General features: G+C 41.7%; 1 protein-coding gene and 1 long non-coding RNA gene across 6 annotated transcripts in view; one reads left to right on the top strand and one right to left on the bottom strand.

Moving 5' to 3' along the window:
* Positions 1-549: 549 nt before the first annotated feature.
* FOCAD (focadhesin) overlaps positions 550-22,460 on the bottom strand; it is a 309,238-nt gene continuing 287,327 nt past the window's right edge. For all 4 annotated transcript variants that reach the window (XM_036082633.2, XM_036082632.2, XM_078061288.1 and 1 more), the window contains 7 exons: positions 21,050-21,310; positions 20,181-20,270; positions 16,290-16,467; positions 14,148-14,245; positions 5,028-5,279; positions 2,945-3,020; positions 550-943 (listed from right to left, as the gene is read on the bottom strand). In XM_036082633.2, the coding sequence (XP_035938526.1) occupies positions 870-943; positions 2,945-3,020; positions 5,028-5,279; positions 14,148-14,245; positions 16,290-16,467; positions 20,181-20,270; positions 21,050-21,310 (1,029 nt within the window). In that variant the 3' untranslated portion in view covers positions 550-869. The remainder of the gene's footprint in view (positions 944-2,944; positions 3,021-5,027; positions 5,280-14,147; positions 14,246-16,289; positions 16,468-20,180; positions 20,271-21,049; positions 21,311-22,460) is intronic.
* Positions 5,301-17,868, top strand: LOC144380000 (uncharacterized). Of its 2 annotated transcripts, none has more exons than XR_013443644.1 (3): positions 5,301-5,685; positions 6,027-6,085; positions 17,275-17,868. It is a non-coding gene; the product is annotated as an uncharacterized LOC144380000 (long non-coding RNA). The 2 variants fall into 2 exon arrangements; XR_013443645.1 differs by lacking the exon at positions 17,275-17,868 and adding an exon at positions 11,476-13,263.

Here is a 22,460-nt window from a genome sequence, read left to right as displayed (position 1 = left end):
TAGATGTGCAGGGACTCTCATGTGACCCAAGCAGAACCAGAGTCCTCTCCATGTTGCTTCTGCCATACCCGCGAGCAAAGATGCCTTCCCTTCCCTTTGAGGTTGCTGGTCGCCATCTTACCAACTTGTGGAGCGATCCCAACTATGCCCTGATGGTACTGTTTCACTCACTGGATGCAGCTGACTGACCTGATCAGATCTACTCTTGAACTTCCTGGTTTGTGACCTAATATTCTCTTCCTTGGTTGAAGCTATTTTGAATTGGGGAACTTTCAATTGCATTCAAGAGACCCAAGCATAAGCAAATTATAGCCACCACTAATGAATCTGATCTGGCTAATGTTCAACACACACCATGCTTACTATTTAAATGTGGACAGCAGTCCCAAGACAGTGTTTTATCAATAAAAGTAAGAAAACACTGAGTCAGCGAATATCCTCTAGAAACTTCATGCGAAGTCCATCATGATGCTACTGGCACCACTATCATTTCGCTTTGCCGGCAAAACCTTCCCCGTGCCTTAAAACAAAGAAGAAATGTGCACAAAATTCACAAGATTATTTTACTAGAATTTATGGGGAGAAGATAATGTAGTCAAGTTTCCACAAAGACAATCTTCAGGTTGAACTCCAGCCAAAGAAAAGAAAATTCAAGTTCTGGTTTCAGTCCCAACTGGCCTGGGCACTGAAGCAATGCCCCCTTCTCCTGGCATGCACCTGTCAAGGGGTCAGTTTTGTGTGCACCTTTTCATGCCCCTTGACCCTCTGCATCATGGCTCCACGACCCCAGGCATGAATTCTGAAAACCTTCTTCCATTTCTGTGGTTTTCCTCATCCAGCTGACGATGCTGCTGGCCACCCCCAAAACGTCACCAACCGTACGCTCTGGTCCATACAGCTTTCTTCTTAAACTCTGGGAGAACTCTCAAGGACAACAGGGTAGCTAAGGGGACAAAAAAAGTAAAGTGCACTGTTGCATTTGGTGAAACTGCATTTGAAAAGGTCATTTAGATGGAAAACGTGTCAGAACAGAACTTGGCTTTTTCTTACTTGGCTCATCTTCAAGACTAAGAATTCTCATCAAGCCTTAGGCAGAATTTGAATAGTAGAGCACGATTAATAAAATCTGGAGGAAAGGGTTTCTTTGTTGTTAAGTTATTCTGCAACCAGTTAACAGAAAATTTGGCAGAGTTTAACAAAAATTGCCTTCTGGGATGCTGATTTTTTTTCTTTTCTTCATCTGGATGATGATTACATAGGTGTGTTCCCTTTGTAAAAAAGCTACTTAACGATTTGTGTATTTTTCTACATGAATATGACTTTTCCATCAGGTGTTTAGTTGAAAGGTAAGAAACAAAAATAAAAAACTGATCCTGCAATGAAGTTAGGTCCTCGTTGCTCAATGGAGCAGGCGTGACTGCTAATCTGTATTCAGCTATGTGCTCCCAAGTCCACACCTTTTCTTATTCATCACGGGTCTCTCAGGGATCAATTTAGAGTAGGGCAGCTCTGTGTAATTCCTCTAGGTCACTTATTATAGATCTTATTTTAGGATATTAATATAAATATATCGAGATGTTATTTAAAATATAATAGGGAGGAAATGTAGGGAAGCCAGTTACACAGTTCTTGTGTGTGACTCTAATAAGCCCTTGACTATCTAATCAAGTGAACATGTACTTCCTTGACCCAAATAACTATTCTCCTCATCAGTATCAAGTTGTTTGCTATCTTCATGACCTAAAACAGTGTATGTTTGGAGCAACCAATGGTATTATAGACCCATGGCCATTAAGAATGAGTTCAAGCTTCCTGAGGCAAACAAATGAAGACAATCCTAGCAAGTCTCTAGGGACAGATCAAGTAAACGTATGTCAGACCACTGCCCTTACGCCTAGTGAAGTTCTGTGCTTGATCACAATCCACTTCCTACACACGCCCTTCGCATATGTGGGGGGAAGGGGGAGTAGGGAGAAGGATCAGAACCAACTGATGAGGGAATTCTTACTTGTTTGGCCACCAACAAATTATATCATACTAAGAGTAAAATATGGTCATGCTAAGACTCCAGGCAGGCCAGATAAATTATCACAAGTGTAAGCCAGGAGGTGATTTTCCCAAGCCGAGCCTTCCCAGTGCACTATCTTACAGCGTGTCAGGGACCATCTCGACAGAAGCCATTGGCTGGACCAGACCCCCGAGTCCTGAGACACAAAAGACAGGACAAGGGGTCTCAGGCCACAGAAACAACGCCCGACGGACGTCTCAGGTTTGAGTAAAATAATGTATGTAATTTTCACAGAAAGATATTCTCTATTTGTGGTTCCCACAGTCATAGTTCAACAAGTTAGTAGAGAAGTATAAAAAACACAAAAACTATTTAAACGCCTGAAAGCATGGGAAACGTCCAGTTCCCTTGGCAAAATACTATGTCACTACTACAAATACTATTAACGAAGCCAAAACAGGGATAGGTTAAAATGCTTTAAACATAATTTTTAAATAAAAAAGGCTGTGCTCAAAGTGTCTATGTGTATTTTTTCAGTTGCTCAATGATTATAAGTGTGTTAGAACAACACTCATATGCAGAGGGGGCAAAAACTTCTTAGGAAAAAAATAATCAAAACTGCCACTGGGCAATGGGACTCTGGCTTCCTCTTTGCTCTTTCCTGAATTTTTTAAACTTTCATTAAAGTGAAAGTTTGCCGTCATAATAAAACACTTAAAAGCTATTTAAATAAAAGCGAAATTTAAAGGCATGGAACTCTTTTTAAATCCACTTTCTACTTCAAAATGCCACATAATGACAGTTCCAGATTACTTCTCCACACTGAATTCAGATGAGCCCTTTCGGGAGCCAATACACACGAGAATGCTGCTTCTGTAGTGAAGGCAGCCATGGACGGCTTTCACCTATGTTGGGCATGTGGTATGGAAGTCCTACCTTTCAAAAGATCCCTGGATTTTGTGGAGAGGCCTTCTTTAGGGCTTTCCATGATGCTCAAGAGCCAGTCAATGAACTAGGGTGAAAAGGAAGAGCAGTTATCAGTGAAGACAGTCCCACTATTAGTAAAAGAGCAACCCGGCCTTTGGGCCTGCATACATGCATCTCAGTGCAGGGCTGGCAGATGGAGATGAGAAGGGCACCAGGCCTAAGAGATGGGGAAGCTGGACACAGCTCCCATTTAGTCCAATGACCCAGCAAAGTCAAAACTCCTCTCCAGGCTAAATACCCTGAGACCTGCTATGGATTTTAACAGGGACGTAGACATAGGCTCAGCAGGCCTCCAGTGTGCCATGAACTTTCTCTCTCATCACTCCGAGAGCACCACAGAGGTTCAGAACCTTGCCCAAGTGCACTCCCAATGAATGGCAGAGTCCAGATTTCAAGCCAATTCAGAGCCTCGCGCTCCTCCTTTGCATCCTGCTGCCTGATGCTGCGTGCATCTAGGCCCAGGCTCACAGGGCGGGTAGTAAATAGGGAAACACATCAGACATAAGCCCCCATTTCTAAAATCAGATATTCTGTGGATGAGAACAATTTGTGCCCAAATGCAATTGAAACAGGAAGTTGAAATGCAAGAGAAAGGCATCAAACAATTTACCAGGTACAGCCGAGTATTGTTAACTGCAAATAAATTCTACAGATGAGGTAGAAACTCAGACTACTCAGGAGTTTGACTGATCTCCCAGGGTACAGCCAAAATTGTTTTTATATTAGATAGAGGGTAATTTCATTAATGACTGAATGTTGCCAATCTCGACTCACTAAAAAACACGTACATTAGTCAGAGGTACTAGGTATTTTAACTTTGGACGTAGAAACTGGCTTGTAAGAAAGAGTCAGATAGAAAGCAAATATTCCTAATTCTCTGTTTTGATTAAATTTTTAAAAAATTTTCTTTTTCTCAATTTTGTTTTATAATATCCGACCGGTAAGTAAATAAATCAAGCACTACAAATACATAATAGACACAGGATATCTGCACTTGTAGTCCAAAGTGATCGTGGTGTCCCAGGCCAGAAAAAACACAAGGGGATACCACATTTGAATTGATTTTGATTTAAAATGAAACAGTAAACACAAGACTTGGGATAATATGAATGCTTAACAAAGGCCTTTTAATTGAGATGCTCAGTGGAGTTGTGCACGGCTAACCCGTGGGTCCAGAGTTCAGAAATATTTTTAAAGACTAATGTTCAGATTTTCACAATAAGCCACAAAAAGTTGGCTTTAAGCTTTCAACCTCATAAAAATCCTTAAATGAGATTCAAAAAAGAATCTCCCCCTCGACTGTACGAAAGGCCGCCCAGAGCCATGTAATGAGAAGTAGACGAAGCACAGTGTTTTCATACACTGCGCACAACAGCCAGTAGCCTGGGGAAACTCAACGCTAAAAACCAAAAGGTGCTTCCTACAGTCTGGATTTTCCTGAGGGCTAGGGTGACGACCTTTACAAATTTCCCCATGTCATGAGCACAGATCAGGAGGAGGAAGGGCCCTTGGAACGTGGCTACAGGACCGAATGAGCTACGAGGAATCTTACCTGTGCTACAAGAATGTGGATGTTCCAGATGCCCGTTTCCCTGACCTACCCCCAGGCGTGATGGATCGTCCCCAACGTTGCTCAGCACCACCCTACCCTCCTGGTCCTACGATCCCTGCAGCCTTGAACTTGCCTTCCTATCTGTCCTCACTCTGTCATTCTGAGCGCTCAGAGCCTCACTCATCCTTTCACCCCCAGGATCAAGAACACATGTGCCTTCAATACCCCAGGGCAAGTATAAGCTCTTCTTTCCGGCTCACCTCCAACTGTAAGCAAGTCGCTGCTACTGTCATTGTTGTTTTTGGCCACCAGTTAGCCTCAAGCTCTGAGGCTCTGCATCTGGCTGCGATTCGGGGCTGAGGATGAAAGCCCGTGGGGTGATTCCAGTTTCACTTAACTTCCAACCTCAACTCTACAGCACAAATTGCTCAAGAGAAGATGGGCCACCTGCCCTGACACGCAGGCGGCTGCCAACCTCACCTTCTGGGTCTGTTCCTTCCACGGCTCTTTCTGCAGCAGAAGAGGCATGCTACTGGGAAGGAGAGTGAGAACCTCCTGCACAGTGACCCTGTGCATTGGACTTCTGCCAAGGAAGCTTGAAGCTGACCCAGCTGGGCCATTTTCCCGATGCCATGGCAACCAGCTAGCACTGAGGCCAAGGAGGAGAGGGGCCGCGTGGTCTGCCCAGGTCACCACTGCGGTTGCAAAGAGCAGCAACAAGAAGTCCAAAGCCTCCAAAGGAAATAGAAACAAAGTCAGGTCACATGTTTTAACAATTCAGAGTCACGCATGTTCACACACACCCAGCCCGGGTCAGGAGGATGCAATGTTACCTTCCCCTTCACCCGAGAAGAGGAACCGGACTGAACAGCAAACTCCATTTCCACACTTAATGAACAGACATTTCAAGGCTCCAGAAGGTTGTCGGGATCCTCTTTTGTAAGACAGAAGGCCCAAGAGTTGCATTATTATTGCTCTAATAATGCAGGAGAAACCTTATTTCATTCCTAATCATACGGAGATCCAGATACTCCTCTGTTTTGGTGTTTCCAAAGAGATTAAAGAATTCATCAGGAGTGATATGGAAAGGGATATTTAGAGCTATTGTTATGTGGCCAAAACGGATTTTTAAAAAGAGGTATAGTCTGATCCTACTTTTGAACAATAACAAATGACTCCCCATGCATTTTATTTTTCTGTTCTCATTATTTAATCTAAATATTTCAGTGGCAAACACTTGATTTTGTTCCATTAATGCTGAAACGTAAGCATGGAGACAGACTAAAAACAAGCATTCTTGGAATAAGGGAGTGAGTCACAACAAATCATTAGGCATTTTTTTTAAAACAATTTTTTCAGTATGTTCAGCTGTGAACTGAAATAGACTCACCAGAGTCTGGACCTATATTATCTCTCCAGTCCTATATATATCTGTAATTCCAAGGATTAGTTTAAATTTTAATTCCAGTGTATTATTAGTTTCAGGTATATAATATAGTGATTCAACAATTCCATGTATTACTCAGCTGCTCATCAAGGTAAGTGTAATCTTAATTCCCTTCACCCATCTCACCCAGCCCCCACCCCCTCCCCTCTGGTCACCATCTGTTTGTTGTCTACAGTTAAGAGTCTGGGTTTTTTTTTTGGTTTGTCTTTTTTCCCCCTTTGTCTGTTTTGTTTCTTAAATTCCACATATGAGTGAAATCATATGGTATTTGTCTTTCTCTGACAGGCTTATTTTGCTTAGCATTAATACTCTCTAGATCCATCCATGTCGTTGCAAATGGCAAGACTTCATTCTTTTTTATGGCTGAATAATATCTGTGTGTGTGTGTGTGTGTGTGTGTGTGTGTGTATCTCATCTCTTTTTTTTCCATTCACCTATCAATGGACACCTGCGTTGCTTCCATACTTTGGCTATTGTTGATAATGCTGCTATAAACATAGGAGTGCATATATCCCTCTGAATTAGTGTTTTTGTAAATCTTTGGGTAAATACCCAGTGATGCAATTACTGGATCATAGGGTAGTTCTATTTTTTTTTTTTTTTTAAGATTTTATTTATTTATTTCACAGAGAGAGAGAGAGAGAGAGAGAGAGCAGGAACACAAGCAGGGGGAGTGGGAGAGGGAGAAGCAGGCTTCCCGCTGAGCAGGGAGCCCGATGTGGGGCTTGATCCCAGGACCCTGGGATCATGACCTGAGCCGAAGGCGGACGCGTAACGACTGAACCACCCAGGCGCCCCTGGGTAGTTCTATTTTTAATTTTTTGAGGATACTCCATGCCATCCTCCACAGTGGCTACACCAGTTTGCATTCCCACCAACAGTGCTTAAGGGTTCCTTTTTCTTCACATCCTCACCAACATTTGTTGTTTCTTGAGTTTTTGATTTTAGCCATTCTCACAGGTGTGAGGTGATATCACATTGTGGGTTTGATTTGCATTTCCCTGATGAGGAGTGATGTTGAGAATCTTTTCATGTGTCTGTTGGCCATCCGTGTGTCTTCTTTGAAATGTCAGTTTATGTTTTCTGCCCATTTTTTAATTGGATTGTCTGGGGTTTTTTGTTGTTGTTGAGTTGTAGAAGTTCTTTATATATTTTGGACACCAACCTTTTATCAGATATGTCATTTGCAAATATGTTCTCCCTTTCAGTAGGTTGTCCATTAGTTTTGTTGTTTCCTTTGCTGTGCAGAAGCTTTTTATTTTGATATAGTCCCAATAGTTTATTTTTGCTTCTGTTTCCCTTGCCTCAGGAGACATATCTAAAAAGATGATGCTATGGCTGATGTGAGAGAAATTACTGTCTGTGCTCTCTTCTAGGATTTTAATGGTTTCAGGTCTCACATTTAGGTCCTTAATCCATTTTTGAGTTTATTTTTGTGTGTAAGAAAGTGGACCATTTTCATTCTTTTGCATGTTGCTATCCAGTTTTCCCAACACCATTTGTTGAAGAGACTGTCTTTTTCCCATTGTATATTCTTGCCTCCTTTGTTGCAGATTAATTGACCATGTAATTGTGGGTTTATTTCTGGGCTTTCTATTCTGTTCCATTGATCTATGTGTCTATTTTCATGCCAGTACCATACTGTTTTGTAATTACAGCTTTGTAATAGAGCTTGAAGTCTGAAAATGTGATGCCTCCATGTTTTTCTTTTCCAAGACTGCTTTGGCTATGCAGGGTCTTTTGTGGTTCTAAACAAATGTTAGGATTGTTTGTTCTAGTTCTGTAAAAACTGCTGTTGGTATTATGATAGGGATTGCATTAAATCTGTAGACTGCTTTAAGTAGTATAGACATTTTAACAATATTTGTTCTTCCAATCCATGAGCTTGGACTGTCTTTCCATTTCTTTGTGTCATCTTCATTTTCTTTCAACAATGTTTTACAGTTTTCAGCGTACAAGTCTTTCATCTCCTTGGTTAAGTTTATTCCTAGGTATTTTATTATCTTTGGTGCAATTGCAAATGGGATTGTTTCTTAATTTCTCTTTCTGCTGCTTCATTATTAGTGTATAGAAATGCAACAGATTTCCGTACACTGATTTTGTATCCTGCAACCTTACTGAATTCACTTATTAGTTCTAGCAGTTTTTTGGCAGAGTCTTTTAGGTGTTCTATATACAGTATCATGTCATCCGCAGAGTGTAGTTGTACTTCTTCCTTACCAATTTGGATGCCTCTTCTTTTTGTTGTCTGACTGCGGTAGCTAGGACTTCCAGTACTATGTTGAATAAAAGTGGTGAGAGTGGACAACCTTGTCCTGTTCCTGACTTTAGGGGAGAAGCTATCAGTTTTTCCCCACTGAGTATGATGTTAGCTGTGGGTTTTACATGTGGCTTTATTATGTCGAGGTATGTTCTCTCTAAACCCATTTCATAAAAGTTTTTTATCATGAACGGGTGTTCTATTTTGTCAAATGCTTTGTCTGCATCTATTGAAAGGATCATATGGTTTTTATCCTTTCTCTTACTGATGTGATGTATCACGTTGTTTGATTTGCAAATACTGAACCAACGTTGTACCCTAGGATAAATCCCACTTGATTGTGGTGAATGATTTTTTAAATGTATTGCTGGATTTGGTTTGCTAATATTTTTGTTGAGGATCTTTACATCTATGTTCATCAGAGAGACTGGCCTGTAGTCTCTTTTTGTGGTGTCTCTTTTCTGGTTTTGGTATCAGGATAATGTTGGTCTCATAGAATGAATTTGGAAGTTTTCCTTCTTCTTTTTTTTGAAAAAGTTTGAGAAGAATAGGTATTAACTCTTCTTTAAATGTTTGCTAGAATTCACCTGTGAAGCCGTCTGCTCCTGGACTTTTGTCTGTTGGGAATTTTTTGATTACTGATTCCATTTCATTGCTGGTAATCAGTCTGGTATGACTTCAGTTTTTTTTTTTTTTTTTTTTTTTTTTGCATTTATTGAGACTTGTTTTGTGGCCTTCTTTTGTGATCTGTTCTGGAGAATGTTCCATGTGCACTTGAGAAGAATGTGTATTCTGCTGTTTTAGGATGGAATGTTCTGAATATGTCTGTTAAATCCATCTGGTCCAGTGTGTCATTCAAAGCCACTGTTTCCTTGTTGATTTTCTATTTGGATGATCTGCCCATGGATGTTAAGTGGGGTGATGTTAAAGTCCCCTACTATTATTGTATTACTGTTATTTCCTTTATGTTTATTATTAACTGTTTTATGTATTTGAGTGCTCCCATGTTGGGTGCACAAATAGTTAACAATTGTTGTATCTTCTTGTTGGATTGTACCCTTTATGATTATATAGTGTCCTTCTTTGTCTCTTGTTACAGTCTTTCTTTTAAAGTCTATTTTGTCCTATATAAGTATTATTACCCCAGTTTTCTTTTCACCTCCCTTTGCATGATAAATACTTCATCCCCTCACTTTCAATCTGCAGGTGTCTTTAAGTCTGAAATGAGTCTCTTGTAGGCAGCATATAGATGGGTGTTGTTTGTTTGTTTGTTTTTTAATCTATTCTGTCATGCCATGTCTTTTGATTGGAGCATTTAGTCCATTCACATTCAAAATTATTACTAATAGGTAATTAATAGGGTATTTATTGCCATTTGTTACTTGCTTTATGTTGTTTTTGTAGTTCTTCTCTGTTCCTTTCTTCCTTTGCTCTCTTCTCTCACCATAAGATGGCTTTCTTTTTTTTATTTTTTTAAAGATTTTATTTATTTATTTGACAGAGAGAGAGATAGCGAGAGCAGGAACACAAGCAGGGGGAATGGGAGAGGGAGAAGCAGGCTTCCCGCCGAGCAGGGAGCCCGATGTGGGACTTGATCCCAGGACCCTGGGATCATGACCTGAGCCGAAGGCAGACGCTTAACAACTGAGCCACCCAGGCGCCCAAGATGGCTTTTTTTAGTGTTATACTTGGAATCCTTTTTCTTTACTTTTTGCATATCTATTACTGGTTTTTGATTTGTGGTTACCATTAGGGTTGTATATAACATCTTCTGCATATAGCAGTCTCTATTAAGTTAATGGTTACTTAAGTTTGAACCCATTCTTTACTCCTCCCTTGCCACATTTTAGGTCTATGGTGTCATACTTTACATCCTTTTATTTTGTGAATTCCCTATTTTTTACAGATATATTTATTTTTACTGCTTTTATGCTTCCTAATTTTCTTATTCTTACTTATGGTTTTTCCTTTCCACTCAAAGAGTCCCCTTTAACATTTCTTGTAGGGCTGGCTTAGTGGTCATGAATTCCTTTAAGTTTTGTTTATCTGGGGAACTCTTTCTCTCTCCTTCTATTCGGAATGATAGCCTTGCTGGATGGAGTATTCTTGGCTGCAGATTTTTCCCTTTTAGCACTTTGAATATCATGCCACTCTCTTCTGGTCTGTAAAGTTTCTGCTGAAAAATCTGATAGCCTGTGGGGTTTCTCTTGTGTGGTCTTCTTTTCTCTTGATGCTTTTTAAAATTCTCTATCACTACTTTTTGCCATTTTGATTAGTATGTGTCTTAGCTGGACCTCCTTGGACTGATTTTGTTGGGAGATCTTTGTGCCTCCCGTACCTGAATTTCTGTTTCCTTCCCCAGATGCGGGAAGTTTTCTATTATTTCTTCAATTAAAGTTTATACTCACTTTTCTCTTTCTTCTTCTGGGATCCCTATAATGCAAATGTTATTACGCTTGATGGAGTGGCTGAGATCCCTAAGTCCATTCTCATTTTGCATACTTTTTTCCCTCTCCTGCTCAGCTTGATTATTTTACATTACTCTGTCATCCAGGTTGCTGATTCATTCTTCTGCTTCCTGTACTCTGCTATTTATTCTATCTAAGGTATTTTTAATTTCATTTATTGTGCTTTTCAGCTGTGATTGATTCTTCTTTATCTCTTTAAGGGTGTCACCGATGTCCTCCACTCTTTTCTTAAGTCCAGTGAGTATCTTTACAATCATTACTTTAAATTCTCTATCAGGCATATTATTTATCTCCATTTTGCTTAGGACTCTTGCTGTGGTTTTGTCTTATTCTTTCATTTGGGACATATTCCCCTGTCTCCTCGTTTTGTCTAACTCTCTGTGTCTGAAAGTCAGCTATGTCTCCTGCTCTTGAAAGTAGTGGCCTTCTGAAGAAGAGGTCCTGTAGTGCTCTGCAGCGCACTTTCCCCTGTTTACCAGAACCCGGCACTTCGGGGGCACCTCCTATGTTGTCAGTGGGCCAGTCTGGTGCTGCCTTGTGCTTGAGTTGAGTCAGAGTGTTTGCAGATGTTGAGTTGAGTGAGGTGTTCGGCAGAGATGCAACGCCATCAAACTGCAGAGCACTTTCCCTGTGCTGTCCCCTGAGAAGCCTGCATTGGTGGGCAGGGCCCGCCATCAGAAGAACTGTCTGTCCCCAGCCCATTGCGGGGGCCACAGTCTGACCAGTGTGGTGTTTATCTTTCTCTCTCCCCAGGGCACGAATCACTTTGGAGTGGTGTTGGTCCCTGTCCAGGCTGCGAGCACACTTTTCCAGGCTTGTGGCTTCAGTTTGAATGGGCTTTGGCCAAGAGCACATTGGAGGCGGCCGATCTGCAATGTGCTCGGGCATGAGATGTGCAGAGCCCTCAAGGTTTGCACATGGGGAGAGGGCACGGGCTGCTACCTCTGGGACCACAGTGGCTGGGCCAATCCGCAAAGCATACCAGGGCAGGGCATGCACTTTTACCAACGTGCACTCAGGTTTGCTGTGAAAGACCTACCATCACCACAGGGCCAGCCCATGTGGATCTGCAAAGAGCGGGTGGGCAGGCACACAGTTTTAGCAAGGTGTGTGCCCATCTTTCACAAGAGGGTACTTGCTGCCACCACCATTGCCGAGGCCCCACAAAGTGCATGGTTAGCAAAATTTGAGCAGGTTTTCTGGGGGAGGGGATCCACAGCACATGGACTGAGGCAAGGCCAACTGGGGTGCGCAAATCCCCAGAGCTGTGGGGGGGGTGGTGGTAGAGTGGGGAGGCAGGGAGTAGTATAAGCAAGTTAGGTAGCAAATGTGGGCACTAAACTGACTTCTGCAGGTGGTTTCAGGTGGCCACGTGTTTATGCTGGGGGGCAGGGGAGGGAAATGGCACCTACTAGCTCCTTTGGTCCTGAAGGAGACTCCTTGTGAATACTACCCCTCCAGGAGAGGCTCTGAGATGAATAACTCTTCCTCCCTATGCCCCAGGCATTTTTCAAAGTGCTCCTTCTACGTTGTATCTCCACAGGCTGTTTCTTGTGCTGTCTCTTTAAGGGCAGGGACTCAGTTTCCTCTCAGTGGCCAGGTTCTCCCAGAACCCAACCTGCTGATTTTTAAAGTTGCAGGCTTTAAGTCCTGCTGGTTTTAAGAACTCACTAAAGTTCACCCCCTCTAGTTTTCAAAGCCAAATATTATGGAGATTCATCTTCCCCACGTGGGCTCCCCAATGTGTTAGCCTTCTTCTTCCCCTTCTCCACACCCGTGGTCCATTTAGCTCCCCAGCGTGTCTCCGCCCTTCCTACCCTCTTCAATGTGGCATCTTTTCTACTTTTAGTTGAGGAGTTTGTTCTGCCAGCCTTCGGGTCATTTCCTGTGTTATTTACACTGACATGAGTGTTATCTAGTTGTATCTATGGGATGAGGTGAGCTTAGGGTCCTCATATTCTGCCACCTTCTCAGCCTATATGTCTCCACATGCATTTTAAATGTATCCATTCAGGGGCGCCTGGGTGGCTCAGTCATTAAGTGTCTGCCTTCGGCTCAGGCCATGGTCCCAGCGTCCTGGGATCGAGCCCCACATTGGGCTCCCTGCTCGGCGGGAAGCCTGCTTCTCCCTCACCCACTCCCCCTGCTTCTGTTCCCTCTCGCACGGTCTCTGTCAAATAAATAAAATCTTTAAAATCAATCAATCAGGGGCGCCTGGGTGGCTCAGTTGTTAAGCGTCTGCCTTCGGCTCAGGTCATGGTCCCAGGGTCCTGGGATCGAGCACCACATCGGGCTCCCTGCTTGGCGGGCAGCCTGCTTCTCCCTCTCCCACACCCCCTGCTTGTGTTCCCTCTCTTGCTGTATCTCTCTCGGTCAAATAAATAAATAAAATTAAAAAAAAAAAATAAAATCAATCATTCAATCCATCCGTCCATCCATTCAGAGTTTAGACTAATCTACACTCTTATAGAAATGGTGGTAACAAGGGGCCCCTCTGAGTTGTTGGATTACTGTGATTCAAATTACACTTCTTTCTGCTTATCTGTATTTTCTAAGTTTTAAAAGATTTTCGTAAGAAAACAGAAAGTTAACAAAAACTTAGGAGATCAGAAGAAAAGGATGACAGATTCTGCTAGTTAAAAAAAATGTTTAAAAAGTACTCCTTCGGTACTTATAAAAAGTACTCCTTAATTTCTTAAAATTGACAATCTCACTCATTAAAATTTCAAAAATATATGCAACTCTTCAGAAAAGCAGGTCAGAATTTCAAACAACATCCCAGGTTATACAAATTCCACTCACACAGTAAACAGGATACCTGTGAAACATGCCTACAGAAAAATTCTACTACTAAAAAGTACACGGTGGGCAGCAAAGTCAAGAAAATAAGAAGAGTGGGCAAGTGCTATCTTCCTTTTATTTATTAACCTTTTGCTATTTTAATTTACCCAGTATCAGTTGTTAACCTCTTGGGGGTCATACATCATTTTACGCCTCTCGTGCACCTAAGTATTGATGCAAACACAGGTTACTTGCATACACTTCAGGAACCTCTTCAAACCAGACATTTGAAGACACTCTCTGGGCCAGTGCAAAGGCCGGAGCCCTGTACCTCATCTCCTCTGTGGGGTCAAACCCAAGTACACAGAACCCCGGGTTCCCGCATCGGCTAGTGCCCTTTGGGTGCTGCCTTTCGAGGAACTTACTCTGTTGAAAATATTTTTCTAAGGGCAGCCCTGCGTGTCTCCAAGAGCCAGGCACGAACATCCATTTCCTTGTGACGTCAGAGAGTTATCACCAGCGTTACCCAAACGTAAAAGGAAGGGTGGGGGGGAAGGGCAAGCAGCAACTTTTTTGTCTTTTGGGAGAGCAAACGTTAAGTTCTACATTTTAAGGGAGCCACAAATGACTCCTCTGGATTGTACCTCATCGAGAGCCACGTTCTGAACAGATGTTGACTGGTACGCAATATTTCTGATGTAACCCATCAATTCCAGGAGCCATTCCATTCTCTTCAACACACCTGAAACAAAAAGGGATGTTTTCTTACCAGACCATGGTTTTGCTATGAGATGTACAACAGATCAGTACCAGCCACCATAACTAAAGCGGAACACCTGCGGAGGATTGCATGAAGCAGTTTCAAATCCTCTTGCCATCCCTGAGACTTGTGATTTTGCGGGTGAGAGCTCTTTGACACTATTCTTATCAGATGACTGTAGTTTTGCTTTTATTTTCAAAAGGTAATTTATTCTTCAAAACTATGCACCCGCTAGTGATAAAATGCACTTATTGGAATTTCTCTCTCAACATTAAACACGCTAGGAGAAATCTGGCATGCCAGCTAGCCAGTGATGTTGAATCTTGGATAACTGGTTGTTTTTATGGTCTTCTTTTACTTCAATGTTCCCATTTTATGCCCAAATCAAAGAGAAAAACCTATCCCAAAGACATGAGAAGAAAAATAAAAACCGGCTATTATACAGTAACTGGAGAACAAACATCAGCATAAATATTGATTCTCCCTTTTTTATTTTTTAAAAATGAGGATTCCTTGGGGCACCTGGGTGGCTCGGTCATTAAGCGTCTGCCTTCAGCTCAGGTCATGATCCCAGCCTCCTGAGATCGAGCCCCGCATCGGGCTCCCTGCTCCAAGCGAAGCCTGCTTCTCCCTCTCCCACTCCCCCTGCTTGTGTTCCCTCTCTCGTTGAATCTCTCTCTGTCAAGTAAATAAATAAATAATCTTTAAAAAAAAAAAAAAAAAAGAGGATTCCCAGCACAGTAAAGCCTACTTGAGAAAGCTGTCAAATTTTAGTGAGTCAGAGGAAAACAGGAACTAAACTGGAAGGCCAGCTAGTTAAAACCAAAGGCAATATCAAATTTCAGTTTACTTCACGTATCTTCCCGCTTCCTTGGGAATACCTACTAGATTTCTCCCTGATAAATACACTTTTGATTTAGAGTAAAAAAATCTAGTTTTTCATCACAGGTTCATTTTTCACCAGGCAGGCACTGATGCAAAGATGAGACAACAATGTCAACTGTCAAAGAGGAGAATAAATCAAAATTTCCTATCTGGTCTCAAAAAGGGTATTATAATTATGTCTGCCAGTTTTCTCTCAAAACCTTCAAGATGTGGGGCGCCTGGGTGGCTCGGTTGTTAAGCGTCTGCCTTCAGTTCAGGTCATGATCCCGGGGTCCTGGGATCGAGCCCCGCATCGGGCTCCCTGCTCAGCGAGAAGCCTGCTTCTCCCTCTCCCACTCCCCCTGCTTGTGTTCCCTCTCTCGCTGTGTCTGTCTGTTAAATAAATAAATAAAATTTTAAAAAACAAAAACAAAAACACCTTCAAGATACAAGAGATGAGGAAGATACAAAAAAATCCAGAAATAAAAGTAATTTGCCTGGGGTCCCTAGGGCTTCCCCACCATGCCTGATTGAAGCTAGGTGCCATTCAGAACTGTAGGTAGACTATAAGCAATGTGACCAAAGGCATGGGAGGAGAAATGGGGCAGCCCATTATTACTCAAGAGTAAAGGTCTATGATAGTCTAAAAGTTCCACCGTATGATTCATTAGCAGAGCTACAGGCCTAGAGCTTCTGGCTTGAGGATGTAGTGAGGGTGCCCCGATTTTATTCCCCCCACGCCCCTGAGCAGGTCTTCTATAGAATAACAATTTAATTTTGTTGTCATTGTTTTCCTCTTTTTATCTGCTTGTTAAGTAACCACCTAAAAGTCATTTTCCTGAAAACGTCAGACAAATCGACTGACACCCTGGTTGGGAAACGGAAGCAGGCAGAATCCACCCGATACACTCGTTTATAGACTCGAGGGCCTGGAGAGCTAAAGACAATGTAGAAATCACCGACAGGATCCAGTTCCATCTCCAGGGTGGAGGTCATGAGTTGTAACTGATCTTTTCATTGAAGGTGCTCCTTGTCTGGGGTGACAAGAGCTCTCCTGGGTCAAGTAGCACTAACCTCGTTTTTAGGTTGAGGGAGCAGTTACAGGTTAAAAGGGCAGGCAGGCAGGTGCTCCTGCTCCTGCCGGCGCCCAGGCTGGCCTTACCCGCGTTGGCGTGGCCCACAGTCCGTGCCTGGTACAGGTTCTGCATCACCATCCAGGCTACTGGGTCTCTGTCCCGGTGCCGAACAGCGACGCCGAGGACGCCCATCAAGCCCATCAAGGGGAAGCGTCCTTGAGAGACCAAGTACAGTCTGACAAAGGCAGCCTTTTCTAGGTTGCTCTGAAAAAAAGCAAATTGTTCGGTTACTATTAAATTAGCTGAAGTCATTATAAAACCTCGGGGCAAGGGCAAAACAGAAAGGGGGAGCGGAAAGTGGATTAAATGCTAAAACCGTTCATTTCCTGCAGCACGTGACCCATATGCCTGTGTGTTGTATTTTAAAATGTACATACAGATAGAGGGTTACAATGTCACCTTCTGTTCTCTCCTAAAAACCATCAGTGATTTCAGGGGCTAACTGGTGATGATACTTTGTACAAACACACAAATAATAATGATGATGATGATACGATGATGATAACTAAAAAACACAGTACTTATGTACCAGGCACCATTCTAAGCACTTAACATGTATTAATTCGGCAGTTCGCAAAGTGCGGTACACAGACCTCCAAGGGACCCCAAGACCCTTTTAGAGGGTCTGTGAGGTCAAGCTATACTCACAATTGCACAAAAACCACAGTAAGAGTCACTGTATTTTTCACGGCTACTTGCAATTTTTTAAAAATGACTTTTCTTTAAAATACCCTTATAAACAATAAAAATTATTAGTTTCATTAAACCTTCACCCTCAAGTACACATCTTTTTAACAGCAGGGATGGTAAAATGGCAAGCATGCATAAGGGACTTCTGCTGCAGAACCAAGTATTACGGTTGTCTCGAGGAAAAACACTTGTAAGTCTGGGTTGTGAGCTGAAATAGCCACTTTTTATGGAACACCATTTAGTTGGAAGGATGATTGATGGACAAACGATGGTTATTCAAACTGAGTATTTGACAGACTTTTTTTTTTTTTTTTTAACTAGAAGAAAGTGAGACTGTCACTTCAAGGAAATACTTGACAGTATTCGTTGCCAATGATAAAATCTGAGCTTTCAAGCGAAAAATTAGAGTTTTGGAAAATTTGTATTTGCTACTATGAGTTGGCAGCTTCCCAATACATAAAAGACTTCTCTGATGATTTCAACAAATGTGGTGTTTTGCATTGTATAATGAAATGCATCAACATTTGGAAGATTTTCAAAAGTCAGTGAGTTGGTATTTTCCAAATGATTTTGTGATATCAGACCCGGAGCACAAGTTGGACCAATGGATTTTAATACAACAGACTATGTGAAGTTCACTGATAGGGACTCAGACTGCACATACTGCGACTACTCTGAAGGAAGCACCACTTGTTGAGTTCTGTTGCAACATCAAAAAAAATTTAAAAAAAAGATATCCATAATTATCTGAAACTATCAACACACTCTCCCCTTTTCTACGGACATACTTGTATGAGGCTGGATCTTCCCCACATACTTCACCAAAATAACATCACAGCAGACTGACTGAAGCAGCAGCTCTGAGAATCCAACATTAAAGAGACTTCCTTTAAGCCAGACATTAAAGAGATTTGCAAAAAAATGGAAAACAATGCCACTTTTCTCATTATTTATTTTGTTTTCAAAAATTTTTCTTCTTTGTGTTAAGATGCAATGGGTTTATTACTACTTTTAAGTAAATATTTTTTAAATTTCCCAGTTTCAAGTTCTAATATGGTAAATACTGAAAGATATGACCCATTTAAATGAAAGTCTTTTGGAACCCTCAACAATTTTTAAGACACTAAAGTAGTCCTGACACCAGAAAGTGTGAGAAGCCCTGTATGAACCACTAAATTTTCACACCACCCTATGCAGATTACTACCACCATCCTTCCTTTGTAGATGATAGTCGGAAGCACAGAGGTTAAGTAACTTGCTTAGGGTCACATGGCTCGAGGTGGCAGATTAAGAACTGAAACTCAGGGAGTATGAACCCTTCACTACCTTATTGTTTCTAGAAAAGACTCAGTAAAACGCACTAACTCTTTTGGGGACATAAGAACACTCTTCAGTAAGTTCTAGCGAAAATGTTCTAACTGGTACTTTAAGAACCCAGGTGAGTAACACAGCAACCTTCAGCCGCAGGTACCATGACAGGAATTATATGCAATACTTCCAACTATATTACATGAATATAATAATAATAATAGGATATAATAAATTACAGGAATGTGATCATTAGGATAATAAATAATTACTGAGTACTAGCCTTACGTCAGGTACTTTTCCAAGAATTTAACATGGATTAAGTCATTGTAACTCTCAAAACAGCTCTGGCGGTCGGTGCTAATATCTCCCTTTTATAGATAAGGAAACTGAGGCAGAGAGAGATTATGAAACGTAACCAGGGTCACATTACTAGTAAATTACAGAGCTGGATTTCAAACCCCAGCAGTGAGGCTCTACAGTCCATTCTCTTAAGCATTTCCTTAGACTGTTTGTCTTTGCTTAAAACAAACTAATCTCCAAAATGCTGATATTCCAAATACTCTAATAGGGGTTCTCAAACCTCAGGATGCAGCACAATCATCTGGAGGGACTGTTAAAACACAGATCCTGGGCCCCACCTCTGACTCAGTAGACCTGAAGTGGGACTCCAGAATTTTCATTCCTAATCAGTCGCCATGCTTATGCTGCTGGTCCAGGGAACACATTTTGAGAATCACTGCTACACGATGCCGAAATTCAAGGATTCAACTGAATAGGCAAACCTGTCATCAGGTGAAATAAATGGTAAGAGGTTCACCAGCTGGGTGAGGGCTCACATTTCTCTAGACCTTTGCTATTATCTGGTATGTAGAGTTGCCATTTGTAGAAGTATGTCCATTGGGATATACTTATACTAAAAAACATCATTCACTATTTATAGGCAATTCAAATCTAACAAGACATGTATTATACTAGCTAAATGTGCAACTTTGCTGGTATGTTACTCATTCATCCTTTGGGTGTGGATATAAGAAGTACTTGTTGGGATGCCTGGGTGGCTCTGTCAGTTAAGCGTCTGCCTTTGGCTCAGGTCATGATCCCAGGGTCCTGGGATCGAGTCCCACATTGGGCTCCCTGCTCAGTGGGAGTCTGCTTCTCCCTCTGCCTGCCGCTCCCCGTGCTTGTGTTCTCTGTCTCTGACAAATCAATAAAATCTTAAAAAAAAAAAAAAAGGGGGCGGGAGTACTTGTTAATTATCTTGTGTCTGGGCTAATAGTGTTTGTTTTTCAAATACCCACTTTTCTTCATTACAAAAGGATAAGTACCAGGTGAAAGAAAATAAATTTAAGAACAAAACTATTTATTTATGCCTTCCATGCACCAGAAAGTTCTTCAGCCAGAATATTCCCATTCTTACGGATTTTGTATTGAAGATGTTGTCCTGTACTTATGTTTGCCCACAGGTGACACTAAAATGTTCTTGACAAAGTGGAATTAGGTTAAAAAGTTGTTCATCGGGCGCCTGGGTGGCTCAGTCGTTAAGCGTCTGCCTTCGGCTCAGGTCATGATCCCAGGGTCCTGGGATCGAGTCCCACATCGGGCTCCCTGTTCGGCGGGAAGCCTGCTTCTCCCTCTCCCACTCGCCCTGCTTGTGTTCCTGCTCTTGCTATCTCTCTGTCTGTCAAATAAATAAATAAAATCTTTAAAAAAAAAAAAAAAAAAAAGTTGTTCATCCATCTATCCATCCATACCACTAGCCTGAACACAAGACCCCACAGTAACAGAGAGTTTCCTCAAATTATCCACTAACAAATATAAAGCAAAACTAGCTTCAGTCAAAAGGATACTATAGTCACCTCTTCAACTGTTTAACTCCCACGTCAATAATGGAAATAAATATATAGATATGTTCTTACCTCAGTAATCTGGGCAACCCGATTGGCTTCATCATCTGTCATTTCTGAGAGGCATTTTGCTATACTGACATACAGCTCTAGATCATTTCTCTGGTAAAGAAAAATCACAAGCACGTCAAAATACAATGTAACATAACAGATACATTCTCAGCGTTCTGACGAATTATTAGCTTTACTTCTCTCCATGAACAGCAGCTTATGAGATTTTAATCAAACCAAATATATGTTATCACTTTTAAAAAAACATCTTTCTGGGGCACCTGGCTGGCTCAGTCGGTAGAGCAGGCGACCCTTGATCTCAGGATCATGAGTTCAAGCCCCACGCTGGGCACAGAGCTTACTTAAAAAAAACCAAAAACCATCTTTCCTATTATTTTATTTGTTTGGCTGTACTTGTTTATTTGTGTGGCTGTACTTTTTTCCCTCTTATCAGAATCCATCATTCCAAACAGATTCTTTTAATTTCTTTGTAAAACTACAATTCAGGAATCTGTTGGGGGAGGGGAAAGGCTAGGATTACGTCACTTGATGTAAGTAAAATACTGGACAATGTGCCCAAAGAGTTTCCAGGTGTAACGTGGAAGCATTTCTGAGCTTGTCTGTCTTCTGCATTTGATAAGAGGCCCAAGAGCATATTTCCTGGTATAGCATTGGTTAACCTGCATCTAAGCTTCCTCAAAACCTTGGTTTTAAATATTCAACCTCAATTTAGATCTTGGAAGCAAACCCATTCTTAGTGAAAAAATGTGGTTATTTCTTCCTAGCCTACCCACCACATTCTTAAAACATACACCTCCCTGCTTTGCCAAAAGGGCTTTCAAAAGTCCCAAACATAAATTGTCAGGAATGTAAATATTTTTGTTCCTCACCCGAATCTTATTTGGCAGAAGGTCAAAAATTTTCCCAGTAGCTTCAGAGAGCAGACTCCAGAGGTGGTGGGTAGGGCTGGGCAGTTTCATGGCCTGGCTCAGCCCCTGTAAGGCACTCGTGCATAACTCAGGATGGGGAAGTGGGGAAGCTGCTTTAAAAACTGCCACCATTACATTTTCAACAAAGCCCAGGATCTGTTCGTCAGAGACATGTTTTATCCACAGAGGTGTAGACACCAGGAGGTATTTCTTGATATTCAACTGGAAGCAAAGCAAAAGAGGTCAGAAACAGGCAAGTCTGGGTCCGCAGGGCTCAAAACCTCGAGGTCCTCACTGTGTTTGAGGGTAGAATGAGAGAAGAAAGGTTCAAGTTACTTCCTTGCCCGTCATCTCCCCCAGCCTCATGGTCCAGCGGGTCACCAATGCACGCAACGTTGGCTGCCGCCGCAAGGACTTGTGATCCAGGGTGACTCATGTGTATATACGGTAGCTGCCAACCCATCTGTGAACTACTCAGCTGAAGCTGTGGATCTTTTCAGGGAGGGGAAGAATATGCTGCTTCTCAACATACATGACAGTTGCTATTCAGTCTTAAAAGGTCACATTCTCTGGCAAGAAAAAAAAATCCTGAAGATGAAAGGCTCATCTGCAGGAAATCGACTCACTGGAATATCTGATATTATTAATTTCCTCTTCTGGGAAGCATAAGGAAATAAAAAGAACTGGCATGCCAGGACCATTTCTGACCACAGAAGAGCAGCTGAACTTGTGGACATGACCATGGCTTCCTGGAGGTCATGAGAGCTGAAAAGGGGCACGGTTCGAAATAGCTCTGTGCCAGACACATTAAGAGAGGAGGCTGCAACATAAGTATGCTACTAAAGGAGCAGCGAGTCAAAAAGAAGTAGGTCTAAAAAAAAAAATAAAACCCGACAAAGCCCAGTAAATTTCATAAAAATAGCAGCATGGTTGCAGGAGTTAGCCGAACGGTTCATTGGAAAGAACGTGCCATTCCTGATCTTTTTTGTACATGAGAAGGTACATAATTAAGAAAATGAATTCACAAACTTAATTTGTCCATTAACGTAGATAATAAGAAAAGTCCACAATCACAGACAAATGCAAAAAAAAAAGTAACAGATCTAAAAGGGAAGTGTAAGGATAACTAAATTCTAGAAAGATTTTTGAGGTAAACAAAACAGGCTGTTCGAAGTATACCTGACTCAAAAGGAAGGAGGGGTTCATAGAACAGTGTCTTGGACATAGACTTTGGAGTCAGCCGGACTCACTCCTGTTTATTAGCAATATAAACTTTGTTTAATTGCAATGTGCCTCAGTTTATCAACCTGTAAAATGGAAACAAAAAAATCTACTTCTCAAAAGTGAAATAAGCCGGGCATGAAAGGAATCA

Source organism: Halichoerus grypus, chromosome 14 (genome assembly GCF_964656455.1).
Source record: "Halichoerus grypus chromosome 14, mHalGry1.hap1.1, whole genome shotgun sequence".
In the NCBI taxonomy this organism is placed as follows: domain Eukaryota; kingdom Metazoa; phylum Chordata; class Mammalia; order Carnivora; family Phocidae; genus Halichoerus; species Halichoerus grypus.
Note: the sequence above shows the minus strand (reverse complement) of the source record. Positions and strands in the feature narration are given on the sequence as shown.